The sequence below is a fragment of the Microplitis mediator genome, chromosome 11 (genome assembly GCF_029852145.1).
Source record: "Microplitis mediator isolate UGA2020A chromosome 11, iyMicMedi2.1, whole genome shotgun sequence".
NCBI classification, from domain to species: Eukaryota; Metazoa; Arthropoda; class Insecta; order Hymenoptera; family Braconidae; genus Microplitis; species Microplitis mediator.
Genome location: NC_079979.1, coordinates 4,566,045 through 4,579,803, shown reverse-complemented (window position 1 = coordinate 4,579,803; position 13,759 = coordinate 4,566,045). Strand labels below are relative to the sequence as shown.

The following is a 13,759-nucleotide window of genomic DNA, read 5'->3' as shown; positions in this document are numbered from 1 at the left end:
ATTCCCATAATGTTATGGAAACCATCCCTATAATATCATAAAATTTTTTTTTTGCACAATAGTGTAGAAATTTCCCAAAATTTGAATTTTCTTGAATGTTTTGTGCTGACAAAAAATTCTTGTTAAAAATTTTAATGTTTTTTTGCCAAATACGATTTTTTTTTTCAATGTTTGAATTTTTGTTTTTATGTTTAATAATATTTCTGTGTATTATAGAAGTGATTACCACACTTCTTTAAATTAATTTTTTCATGATAATATGGGAACCATTCCCATAATATTATAGGAATGGTTCCTATAAATTATAGAAACCATTCCTATAATTATAGGAAACATTCCTATAGTGTTATCGGTATCATTCCCATAATTATAGGAATTATTCCTATAATTATGGGAAACATTCCTATAATTATAGGAACCGCTCCCATAATTTATGGTCGTAATTCCTATGATGGTATAGGAAAAAATTTCACAAAATTATGGGAACCGCTGCCATAATTTTCTTTCCGTGTATTAGAATTAGCATCTTTCTAGTAAACCTTAAAAAAAAAACTTCTTTCTTAGTATTTTTACTAACCAAAATAGATAGAATAATTCTTCTTTTTAAAATTAAAACGTGTTAAAAACCTCATGAATCATCCAAAGAAATATTTTGCTAATTATAAAAATACCATAATTTTATTTTATTACAATAACTTCAGGTGGTTAATTCCCTTAGTAAGCAATGTGCGAGGCATAATGCTACCATCGAAAATGATACAACATTTAAGTAGACATGTAAATGACGCGATGAAAAAATATGATGAAAAAGAATTGGCCATTCTCAATAACGGAACTCAATTAACTAAAGGATCCTCTCCCTGGTTTCTAAGTTTGTCTCATGAAATTTCTGACGCCGCAAAAAATCTTTCTAAGCAAGCACTGAGAAGAGAAACAATGGCAATTATGTTGGTTCAAGCATTTCGAATGTCTCCAAAAGATGCAGTTTCATTATTACCAACCATGACATTAGGATCTAACATCTGCAGTGATATTAATGCTTTTAGGAATATTATTATAGAATGTAAAAACACCAACTTCAGATATAGAACTTATTCCGGTAGATGTAATAATTTATTACATCCATCTTGGGGAGCAGCTTTAGAAAGTTACACGCGAATCTTACCACCAGAATATCAAGATGGTGTATCATTGCCACGATTATACGAACCAAGTGCACACGAGATATCAATTAAAGTTTTTCCTGATGGTATTGACATTAAACATCCATATTTAATGGTGATAACTACACTATTTGGCCAATTTATTGCCCATGACTTGGCTCATACACCGAAAATGGTATTACCAGATGGCAATAAATTTAAATGCTGCAATGTAGATTATGAGAATTTCCATCCTGAATGTTTTCCTATTAAAACAAAAAATTATTCAGGTTGTATGGAATATACACGATCTGCTCCACATCCTGGCAACACATATCAGGTATGGTATTACTTAATGTAAAAAGTATGATTTTGATAATGGTAAAGTGCCGTAACAGATAATAAATAATTTATTTAGAATGTCATACTTTAATACATTTAATAGTCATTTCCAGAATTATTTCAAATATTAAAGAAACAGAAAATCAAAATGTTATTTATTTTAGGGTTGCAAATTAGGATCAAGACAACAAATAAATCAAGCAACATCATTTTTAGACTTATCCACAATATATGGAAATTCTGAATACGTTGCACAAAGTTTACGTGCCAACAGAAGTGGTCTTCTTAATACTCAAAAAAAAAATTTACCAATACCATTAAAAGATTTGGATGATTGTCGAAATGATAAAAAAGCTCTACCATGCTTTTTCAGTGGAGATTTACGAATTAATGAAAATCCTGGTATTGCTTTAATGCATATTCTATTTTTACGTGAGCACAATAGAATCGCTAAACGATTGAATGTATTAAACCCACACTGGAATGATGAAAAGCTGTTTCAAGAATCACGGAGAATTGTTATTGCTGAGATGCAGCATATTACCTACAATGAATTTTTGCCAGTTATCATTGGTGAAAGTAATCTTTATAGGTATATATATACATATATATAAGAGAAAGCAGGGCAATATGAGGACACTAAAAAAATGATGCACTTTTGTGAATGTTATCAGATTTAATCTTTAACTTTTCATTTAGATTTGAGAAGAATAGAGGAAATTTTTCATTCCCATTTAAAAAAAGTAAAAAAATAAATTCGTGTAAAATAAATGTACCCCTAAAAAATTTTTGAAAATTTTTTTTTATATTTTTAATACTATTTATTAAAAAATGTGATATCCTCATAGATGTTATCTAAAAATATGATTTTTTATGTAATTAGAAGAAAGTATAGGACATTACAATATTCGTGTGTGATTTTATAGTTGATCCGAACGCGAATAGGTCGATTGAGTCGTCCTACTTTTCTCCGTGATGTGCATACCATTTTTTACCACATCTGCAATGAGAAGTTTGTTTTTCTTCTACTACTTGAGTAAAGGTTAGAACATGCGCGCACTTAGTTAAATTGTTCTCTCATAACAAAATTATATTATTTCCTCAATGCTTAACAGGATAGAAATCCGAATTTTCCACACATATGTGGTAAAAAATAGTATCGACTCGATATTATCGAGGATGTCCAAGTTCGTGTACTTTTCGCCTTTCGGCTCATTTTCGGGCCATGACATTTGCGAGTTGAATTGTTTATTATATTTCCTTCCTTTGATGTGCAATACAATCTTTCCAGAAATTTTTCGAGTACACTAATAGAAAGATTTGTTCATATTCAATAATATTTATGAATCCCGAGAAAAATGAATATATGATCTATTTGTCACGAGAATATTAAATAAATAATTTATTTATACAGAAACCGGAGTACGACTTGCTCTCAACATATAATCTTCGTTCATACTTTTAGTAAAAAGTCTAAATGTTGTTATTGTGGGATAAATAAATTTTTTAATTACTTTAATGGATGAGAACGAAACTACTAAACAAAAAAAATTAGAATGTTCAATGTGTTCCGATTTAAAACTTAAGTCAGTCGATAGCATGCATTAATATTATCCGGGATCATTTGGCAACTTTACAGAAGTTTATACCAAAATACTTATTTTTCTGTAATGAGATTAAAAAATTTTGGAAATTATTAAAATAATGACTACTGTAATAAGTACAATATGGTAAGGATAGAAATTACTCTTTTTTAAATTTGCTGATCTCAAGCCTAAGAATCTTGATTCTTATCGAAATAAAAGTCCAACATAGTCATTACACTGTAAAAAATTTGCGGAGTGAATGCGGATTAAATTCGGAGTGAATGCGGAGTGAATGAATTTTTAATTACCCGGGAAAAAATGATTTTGCCTAATCATATATGATTATATATGTTCATATATATGATCATATATGATTATATATAATTATATATAATTATATATGACCCCATACATAATTAGATCTGATCATACCTGGCTGTTATAAGCCCATATATAAGTCTATATATAATCAGATCTGATTATATATAAGTCTATATATAGTTAGATCTGATCATACCTGGCTGTTATGACCCCATATATAATCATGTACAAGTCTATATATGATCAGGTCTGATCATATATGAGTCTATATATAATTAGATATAATCATACCTGGCTGTTATAACTCCATATATAACCATATATGAGTCTATATATGATCAGATCTGATCATCTATAAGTCTATATATAATTAGATATAATTATACCTAGCTGTTATAACCCCATATATGATCATATATAAGTCTATACATGATTAGATCTGATCAGACATGATTGATACAAACCCATATATAATTAGATATAGGCCTATATATAATTAGATCTGATCAGGCGTGACTGATATAAACCTATATGTAGGTATATATGTCTATGATTAAATCTGATCAGATTTCATTGATATGAAACCTATAAATATTTAAACATATATATATATATATATATATATATATATATATATATATATATATATATATATATATATATATATATATATATATATATATTAAATAATATGACATTTTTTTAATATCAATGTTATTAAATTTTTATTCTGTCAACTATCAATCAAACTTAAATCCCCAATACTTAAAAAATGTTCAAAGGTTTCGGCAGTAATTTACAAGTATAAAGTATCAATTTGATTATTTGAGTTAAGTAATGCCATAAACGTTTCTTAATTGTAAGTGTATAACAGACTAGAGGATCAGACTACAAACCATCGATAACCAAAGTTAAGCAGCATCGGCGTTGGTCATTAATTGGATGGGTGACCTCGTAGTAAAATAATTGTCGATGGTTAATAATTTTTTTTTTTTATTTAATTTTAACCGACATTGATATTGATGAAGACAATAAATCCTAATTAAACTACTTAATTAATAATTTACAGATATTCTAAATGAGATTCTAAAAATGACTATATTCGTTCATGCATGATTATATATAATCATATATGATCATGTATAAACAGATCAAGTTATGTATGATCAGACCTGGCCAATTTTTGGATCTGATCATATATAGACAATTATGCATGATCATATATGATTAGGCAAAATCATTTTTTCCCGGGTATTCACTCCCTTCGGAGTGAAATTCACTCCACGGAGTTTTCGCGGAGTAGATGATTTTTTATTAATTTAATCCCTCCGGAGTGAAATTCACTCCGGAGCGGAGTTTTGTAAATGTTATTAATAAAAAATATCTCCACTCAATAAAATCGAAGTAAAAACTCGCATATTACATAATTGATCAGCTGATACGCACACACATATTTAGACACACACGCGCACTCGCACACACACGCACGCACACACATTTGTACACACACGCACACATTTGCACACACACGCCCACATTTGCACACACACACACACACATTTGCATACATGCACATATTTGCACACACGCACACATTTGCACACACACACACATTTGCACACACGCACACATTTGCACACACCCAAACACACACATGCACGCAAACACACACTCGCACACACACACATTGTTTATCAGTTTAATATAAATTAATATAAATTTATTTAAGTATTAAAACTCCGGACCCGAGTGAATTGGGAGTGAAATAAAATCCGCGTCACTCTGCAATCACTCCGCTAAAAAAAACTCCCAATTCACTCCACATGCAGAGTGATTTTTTTAAAACTCCGAGTGGCGGAGTGAATGCGGAGTGAATTCGGATTTAATTTCACTCCGAATTCACTCCGGATTTTTTACAGTGTAGTGTGATCAAATTATTTTTAGTGAAATATAATTTGCTGTACGATTTGAGAGTAAAAGCTTCGAAAAAAAAAAATTTGTGAGGATAAGGTGACATCTAAAGAAAACTTAATTTTCAAAAATCGGAGAGAAAACGATTCCCTGATTAAAAACTCCGACTGAAACCGAATGAAAAGTCTGTCGGAATCCGATCAGTTTCAATCGGACCTATCGGAACGCTTTTGAGACGCCTTCAAGTTTCCGATAAATATTTTATCGGAAAATAATATTGCATAAATTTCGACTGAAATCGATAAGCCCCGATGGAAACTTTTTTATTGGTTTTAATCGAAAAATTACGATTTTGTAAATATTATATTTTCTGATTGAAACCAATAGATTCCGGAAGGAATTTTTCAACTTCCCCCTAAGAAAATTGAAGATTTTCGAAAAATTCGGAAAATTATTATTTTTACCCTGATTTTCGAAAATCAAAATTTTGTCAAACGGAAACGTTTTCAGGTCCTAGGAAGCTATTCTGACTATTTTCAAAATGGTGCACGAGTGTCTGTGTGTGTGTATGTGCGTGAACGCTCTATACTTTTTTAACTAATCAACCGATTTGGGTGGTTTTTGCAGCAATCAAAAGAGTTTGTTAGCCATCAACTTTTCTGAGTTTCAGATCATTCGATCGAATAAACTCTGAAATAATTAAGAAATACGAAATTTTTTTTTTTAGTTTTTTTGAGATTTCTCAAAAACAACTTTATCAATCGATTCCTGTCGAGAATCATCTCAATCAGGTAATTTATTCGAGAGATATTGTTGGAGAAAGAAATGGTAAAAATGGTTTTTTTCGAATATCTTCGAAAAAATTAAATCGATCAAGTTTAAATTTTAACCAGCTCTAGAACTCATTAAAACACGCCGATTGCTGTGAGAACTATTTTAATCAGTTGATTTGATCGAGAAGTATCGTTGAAGAAAGAAATAATAGAAAACAGTTTTTTTCAAATATCTTTGAAAAAATTGTATTGTTCGATTTTAAATTCTAATCTGCTCTAGAACTTGGTAAGTCGCATTGATTGATTCCAAATATTTGTTATCATCAAAGACTGAAAAACTGTATCAAAAGCCGCCTCAAACTTTAAAATCAGTTGATTAGTTCGTAAGATATCGACGATGAAATCCCTGCTTAAAAAATCCGATAGATTCTTATAGCTGTATGTATACGGCCCTATACTTAACTTCACAGAAAAAACAATATAGTATTAGTGGCTACTCTCTGAGATAGTACTGAGTACTTTCAGTAAAAAAAAAATTTCAGACAGTACTGTATGCTATCTAGACTGTATCCACTACTATCTAGATTATATCCACTACTCTCAGGAATAGGACTCAGTACTAAACCTTCGTTCAACTCTGGCAGCTCCAGCATAGGAAATTTTACTATTTTTTGTCGATTCAAAAGTTTTTGGAAATATTTGAAAAATTTAATCGATTTAAATCTTTTTGTGTACGTCGATTCAAAACGATTCATTTTCATTTGCTCTTAAAAAACGATGTCAATTAAGTCGATTCAAAAGTATTTAAAACGATTAAAAAAAATTTTTTTTTAATCGTTTAGAACTGATTTGAATCCTTACTTTTAATGAGGGGTGAGCAAAACTTTAAAAACGATACTTATTTGTTATTTTCAATTTCTCGAGTTCTCGGAAATCAATACGAAACGTAGCTTTTTTCGAGCTCGAAGAGATCAAAAATACCTATGCATTTAAAGAGCTCGAACATGTATTGACAATAATGTTTTTGAGCTCCTCGAGCCCGAAAACAGCAGGAAGTTTCGGGGCTGGCCCGCAGGGTCAACCGTTTTTCAGATTTTTTTTTATATATTTTAACGGATTACTCATATGTTTTGGAGCTTATACATTGTAATGTTTGATGTAATATTCTTTGTAATATAAGACACACAATTTAGTTAGACTTTTAGAAACAAAATATAGATTAACAAAGCAAGTGGGCTTGTTCTAATTTGCTAATTTTAATTAAAAAAAAAACAATTCGACTTTATACTTTATACTTTTTGTGATAACCCGGGAAAAAATGATCAGACCTGACCATGCCTGTTCATGTATGATCAGGCCTGAAATTAGACCTGATCATGCCTGTTCATGTATGATTAGGCCTGAAACTAGACATGATCAGGCCTGATCATACCTGTCCATGCCTGTTCATGTCTGAAGCGTTGAATACACTCAGGCCTGATCATGCCTGTTCATGCCTGGTCATATATGTTCATGTCTGTTCATGAATATTCATGTCTGCTCATAGATCTAAAATTTTGTTGACCAAGAATCTATCACGTATAAGATTTTTATTACTTGAAGTTCATACGAAACTTACCTTTCAACTAAATCTCTTAGGTCAGTGGGTAGCGAGTTACACTTTCGAGCGCAAGGTCCACGGTTCAAATCCTGCACACGCCCGAATTTTTTATTTTTTTTATTTTCATAGCAATAATTATATACATGTATAATTGAATATAATTATATAGGGCCATTTTTTATATATAATTTTTTTACCCGGATGGGCATGAACAGACATGAACATACCTGATCAGACCTGAACATGCCTGATCAGGCCTGGTCAGGCATGGTCATTTTTCATGTCTGATCAGGCCTGAAGACTCATGCCTGTTCATGTCTGATCAGGTCTGATCATTTTTTCCCGGGAATTATTCTCAACTTTCTCATAATCACACTAAAATTCCAGATATAATTTGCGGTTAGCTAAGCCTGGTGCCTTCACCTTTTATGATCCAAGAATTGATCCAACATTACCGAATGCTGTTGCGTCTGTCGGACTTTTCGTTTTTACTGCTCTAACACCAAAAATATCTGACACCATGGAGTCTCGTTTGGCTGTTAAATCGAGCGATAGATCTACGTTTTCGACTTTTTATGCTCATCAAGACTTATATGAAATGGGGGCTATCGATCGATTAATAACTAGTGCAACTGGTAAAAGATAATCATTATTTTATTTAGGCATTTGATGTTATTCTCATCATTTGCAAACTTTTGATGAAAAAGACTATTAATGTTTACTTTTGCCTACTCTGTCTACATTAATTGTTTAAAATTAATTTTTTTTCAAGTTGGACATTTGAGGGAGCCATTAAGATTGAATGAAATATTATCAAAAAGGTACTTATACGATGAAAAAACTAATGAAGTTGTTGTAGATTACGTAGCTCAAATAATCCAACAAGGAAGAGATCATGGATTACCACCGTATATTAGATGGCGACCATTTTGTAACCTCGCTGGAGTTGAAACTTTTACCGATCTTCGAAGTACAATGAGTAAAGATAGCATTAAACGACTTCAACATGTTTATAGGTGATTAAAACTCATGATAAATATAAAAAGTAATACAAAGATCTTAATACTTCAATATTTTTACTATTATTTGTGGTTGTTTTATAGAAACGTGGGTGACATTGATTTAATAACAGGCGCCCTATTGGAATTACCTATTAAGGACGCAGTGATGGGACCTACGTTTCTTTGTTTAATCAGCTTTGCCTTCAGGAATATTCGTTTGGGTATGATTACGTGAGACAAAATTATTTGATTAAATTGAACAGGGGAAGAGCGAACAGAATGGGGTAGAGAAGTTTCCGATTTTGAATTTTTTTAAATCAGTTTGTTCATTTTATGATGATTTTTGAATACTTTTCAAAAAACTTCAAGATTAAAGTAAAGTATTTTATGTTTGCAACGACCACTAAATCTCCGATTATTTCGAAATTTTCAACTTCTCGCAATGAAAATCGATGATTTTCAAAAAATTCAGGAAGTTATTGTCTTTACCCCGATTTTCGAAAATCGAGTTTTTACCAGATGTCAATATTTTGAGGTCCTAGGAAGCTATTCTGACTATTTTTAGAATGATTAGATGAGGTATTCTAATTTTTTCAAATTTATTCATTTTCAAAATTATGAGAAAAACGTTAAAATGTGAAAACGGCAGCGCCACGTTCATTGGGCGAGTGACGAAGGGTTAATTACTCTGAAATAATTCAATGTTTTTACGGGGTATTCAATCACTCATGCAAAAAATTGAAGGAACGGAAAAATTTTTTGGTGATTTTTGAAAAGCTGTAATTTTGTAAAAAATAATCGTAACGAGATCTAAAAAAGACATTCTAAAGCTTGGAATCTCTAGTTTTAAGGTCTTTTGATCAAAATTTTTTGAGAGTTACGGTTATTGCGTAATCATAAGAAATAACGCGAGAAAAACATTTTCTGAGGAACATCAAAAATGTTGAACTTAAAAATTTTCGAAATTCTCGAGCGATCTTTAAAAATTCATATTTTGAATTGAAATTTTGAGACTTGTCAATTTTTGGTGCAAACGCTAAAAAAAAAATGCTAACTATCACCATTTTGTAATAGGGAATGATTACCATCTGTATGTGATAATCAATTTCATGTTAACTATTACACGGAGAAAAAATCACATACTTAAGGGCATTCTCAGACAGTGCCCCCCACTTTTTAAAAATATGCAATGACTTTCAACTGTCACATCCGTAGATATGTTTCTTATTTTTATAATTGAACAATTGAAATAAATGTGTCAAAAAATTAGTGCAACATAACCTCACACTATCAATAACTTTTTAATTTAATTTCATACTATTTTTCGGTGAAGAATTCGCCGTGCGATTGTGAAGCGTGCGCAGTGCGATTGTGATTGTGGTTTGTGACATGACTGGTTACTGCGCCCGGCATTAGTCACAAAAGTGAAGTACCAACTACTCATGACTGTTGTATCGCAAAGAAACGAGTCTAAAGAGTGATAGTTACTTTCCGCGAGGTCAACAATTGATGTTTGTACAGTAACGATTACTGCTGTCCCCATAATGCGCTCAATACTACTGATTGCAATCAAAGACAGTAACTATTGCTGCCGTTAGAGTAATTCTTACGGTTTTAAAAAAGATTTTGTTATTGCACGCCTCGGAAGCGAAGCGGAGAGGTTGTGCTTTATAACCAACCTGTCAAGGTCACACGATTTCCACTCATTAAAGTGCATATATTTTTTTTCTATTGCTCTTACACATTATGAAAAACACATCAATATAAAGCTGAAACACTAATAAATAATCCTGATACTTTTTTTAATTTGTCTAATATGTATTAATATAAAAAAAAGTTCATTAAAAAAAATTTATCGTGGACGTCCATTAGTCTGTGGTTCAAAAAAACGGCGTGGTACGGATATCTCGAGAACGACTTGACGAAACTACTTAATTTTTTTTTCAAAATTTTCAGAAATAAGCAAAGAAGGTTTCTTTCGAAAATCACTACTGTAGGCCTTCTCGTTTTTTTAAAAATAAATCATTACGGTTAAAACCGGCAATCTTACATGTAAACAAACACACACTGCCGCCATTTTTCAGTAGGAATGTTCTCCTTATTTATTTTTTTTTTTACTTTTATTACTGTATATTTACCATGGAAATTTCTATGGGAAAAGAGCAGGATATTCAATTTTATTCGAAATTTAACTTTTAAAAAAAAACTTAACATGAGCTTTCGAGGCGTGCACTTTTGGATTTTCCAAATTTTTTTTGTATACTATACTGACCGCATTAGTGTTCGGCGCAGCAATGGTTACTGTTTTTTTTTCTCCGTGTACTATCGGAGATAGTAAGCATTCTTATTTAGATAGTATCCATTCTTATCCGTGATGATAATCATTACTATCTTAGAAGGCAAAATTAAAAAATTTTTCAGACATAAGAAATATTACTATCGAGATGGTAACTATTACTATCGGCAATAGTAATTATTACTATATGAAAAATAAATAGTTAACATGAAAGCATGACATTGATTATCACATGCAGATGGTAATCGTTCCCTATTACAAGATGGTGATAGTTAGCATTTTTTTTTCAGCGTGTATGAATATCTGCCACAACGAGAAAAAAAATTGATTTTTTATTATTTTTTGAATTTTTGAAATTCGTGAGCGACTTTTAAAAAACTTTTAATCACCCTAATTTTTGGAAAAAATAACCGGTTTTTTTTTGCGCCAATCTAGTGTATATAAATTTATTCAAGTGTTGAAACTCCGAATCGGAGTGAAATACATTAATAAAATCTGTATTCACTTCGAACTCGCTCCCGAGTTTTTACAGTCTAAAGGAAAAAAAAACTTTTAAATGAATTAATCCTAAACTGGCCAATATTTCAATAAATCGTATCTCATACCTGCATTTCAACTATACTAAATCAAATATAATTAAACTCTGCTCTACTCAATCAAAATTTGTCAAATAATTAGAACTAATCATCTATATACTGTTTATGTCGATTATTCCCCGCATGGAAAAGCTATATATTGTTAAAAGTATATGAAAAAATATATGGTGAATATGTGATAAATATATAGCGGCAAAAATATCTATATTGAAAAATATATGTTTTTTACATATATTGGATTATATATTTATCATAATATATTTACTTGTATATAATGTTTTGTATTTTTCTATATATATTATCTCATATAATGCTCAATATATTCTTATCATATATGGATAGAATATATATAATTTATAAGTATAATATAATAAACTTGATATATATATATATATATATCCATATATTTCGACTCATATAATTAGTGGTATATGGTCTCTATATAATTGATTATATATGAAAGAATTTATCTGATTAAATATATGGTTCGCGGTATATTGGAATTATATTTTTCCAGTATATCAAAACTTATATTTTTCGCAATATATTGAAAATTTTATTTTTTCAATATACTTTTTCAATTTCCACACAATTCCACAAAAAAAGTCAAATTTATTATTTTTTCTCCTTCTTTTCATTGACCTTTTATTTACTGGCAATAACCTAAGAAAAGTAAAAAAAGTGCCATATATTTTACAATATATTGGTAACCATATATTTTGCAATATATTTGAAAACATATATAAAAAATATAAAAAATACTATATATTAATTAATATACTACTTTCAATATAATATATCAATATAAAAAAAATATATTAAAATATATATGTAAAACATACATAAAAAGTCACATATTGATAAATATATTGATAATATATTCTAGCACTATATTTTTTTCAATATATTATCATATATTAATACGGCAAAAATATAAATATTATTTTATATATTGTACAATATATCACATTATAATATTCATATATTCTATCATATATGTTTTCACATATAAAGTTTTTTCATGCGGGTCAAGATTCAGATTGAAATTTCGATTTTTTTTTTTTATCATTAATTTCGATAATAAATAATAAAATTTCAGGTGATAGATACTGGTTCGAAAATACTAAAACACCAGGTGCTTTTACAATTGAACAATTAGATGAAATTCGTAAATCTACATTAGCTAAACTATTATGTGATAATGGAGACACATTGAAACATGTACAACCTAAAGCATTTCTTCTTGAGGATCCTTTTCTGTAAGTATTCAAATACTTTACCGCAGGTTATCGATAAAACCTTAATATTTTTTGATAAAATCATAATCTTAATACAGATTTTTCTTTCTTTAGTAATCAAGTCACGGATTGTTCATCGTATTTAAAACATAGCATAGATCTTACAGCTTGGAAAGAACAACGTAAATGAATTATTTACCCCAGACTTTTTGAATAGTTTGTAATAGTGTGTAAAATAAAATAATAATGACAGAATTTTATTCACTACGTGCACGACAGCAGCTCCAAGTAATGAATGAAGTAAAGGGGGAAATTGAGGTACATTCAATATATAATTTAATAGGAGTTCGCGTTAAAAATTATAATTTTTCGATCTTAAAAAAATTCTATGAATATCAAAAGCTAGCAAAAAGTTTTATAAATTTTTATTATATTTGGTATCAGTTTAACTCACAAGAAATAAGGATGATCAACAAAAAAATACCAAATAAAATACTTAACACTTAGTGAAAATTTAGTTATAAGTATTGTCAAAGTTTAAAAAAATAATAACTCAAAATAAAAATTTCTTAAAAAACTAAAATTATTATATATTTATAAAAAAAAATTTCATTTTCTTCATAATTAAAAGAAAACTAAATAAATAAAATGGTTTAAATACACATGAAGAAATGTTGAACACCTCAAAATGTAAATTTTCTTAACCCTTTGTCACCCGCATCACTTTTTCATCCTTCGTCACTCGCGCGGTGAGCGCTGCACCGCCGTGTTAAATCAAGCGCGCTGTTGCCACATTTTTCAGATTGCTAAATCTATATAAAAAATAATCTAAATGAAATTTTTTTTAATAATTAATTTATCGAAATTAAAAAATAAAAGATAGATTTTCCATTTTGTTTTTAATTTTTTTTATTAGGAATTACTCCGTTTCAATTAAAATTAAATTTTTTTTA

At 29.7% G+C, this 13,759-nt stretch overlaps 1 protein-coding gene across 3 annotated transcripts in view; it reads left to right on the top strand.

The window, feature by feature from the left end:
• LOC130677290 (peroxidase-like) overlaps nt 1-13,759 on the top strand; it is a 22,681-nt gene extending 8,922 nt beyond the window's left edge. For all 3 annotated transcript variants that reach the window (XM_057483988.1, XM_057483987.1, XM_057483986.1), the window contains 7 exons: nt 702-1,482; nt 1,649-2,076; nt 8,063-8,310; nt 8,448-8,691; nt 8,779-8,897; nt 12,668-12,827; nt 12,921-13,759. In XM_057483988.1, the coding sequence (XP_057339971.1) occupies nt 739-1,482; nt 1,649-2,076; nt 8,063-8,310; nt 8,448-8,691; nt 8,779-8,897; nt 12,668-12,827; nt 12,921-12,996 (2,019 nt within the window). In that variant the 5' untranslated portion in view covers nt 702-738 and the 3' untranslated portion in view covers nt 12,997-13,759. The remainder of the gene's footprint in view (nt 1-701; nt 1,483-1,648; nt 2,077-8,062; nt 8,311-8,447; nt 8,692-8,778; nt 8,898-12,667; nt 12,828-12,920) is intronic.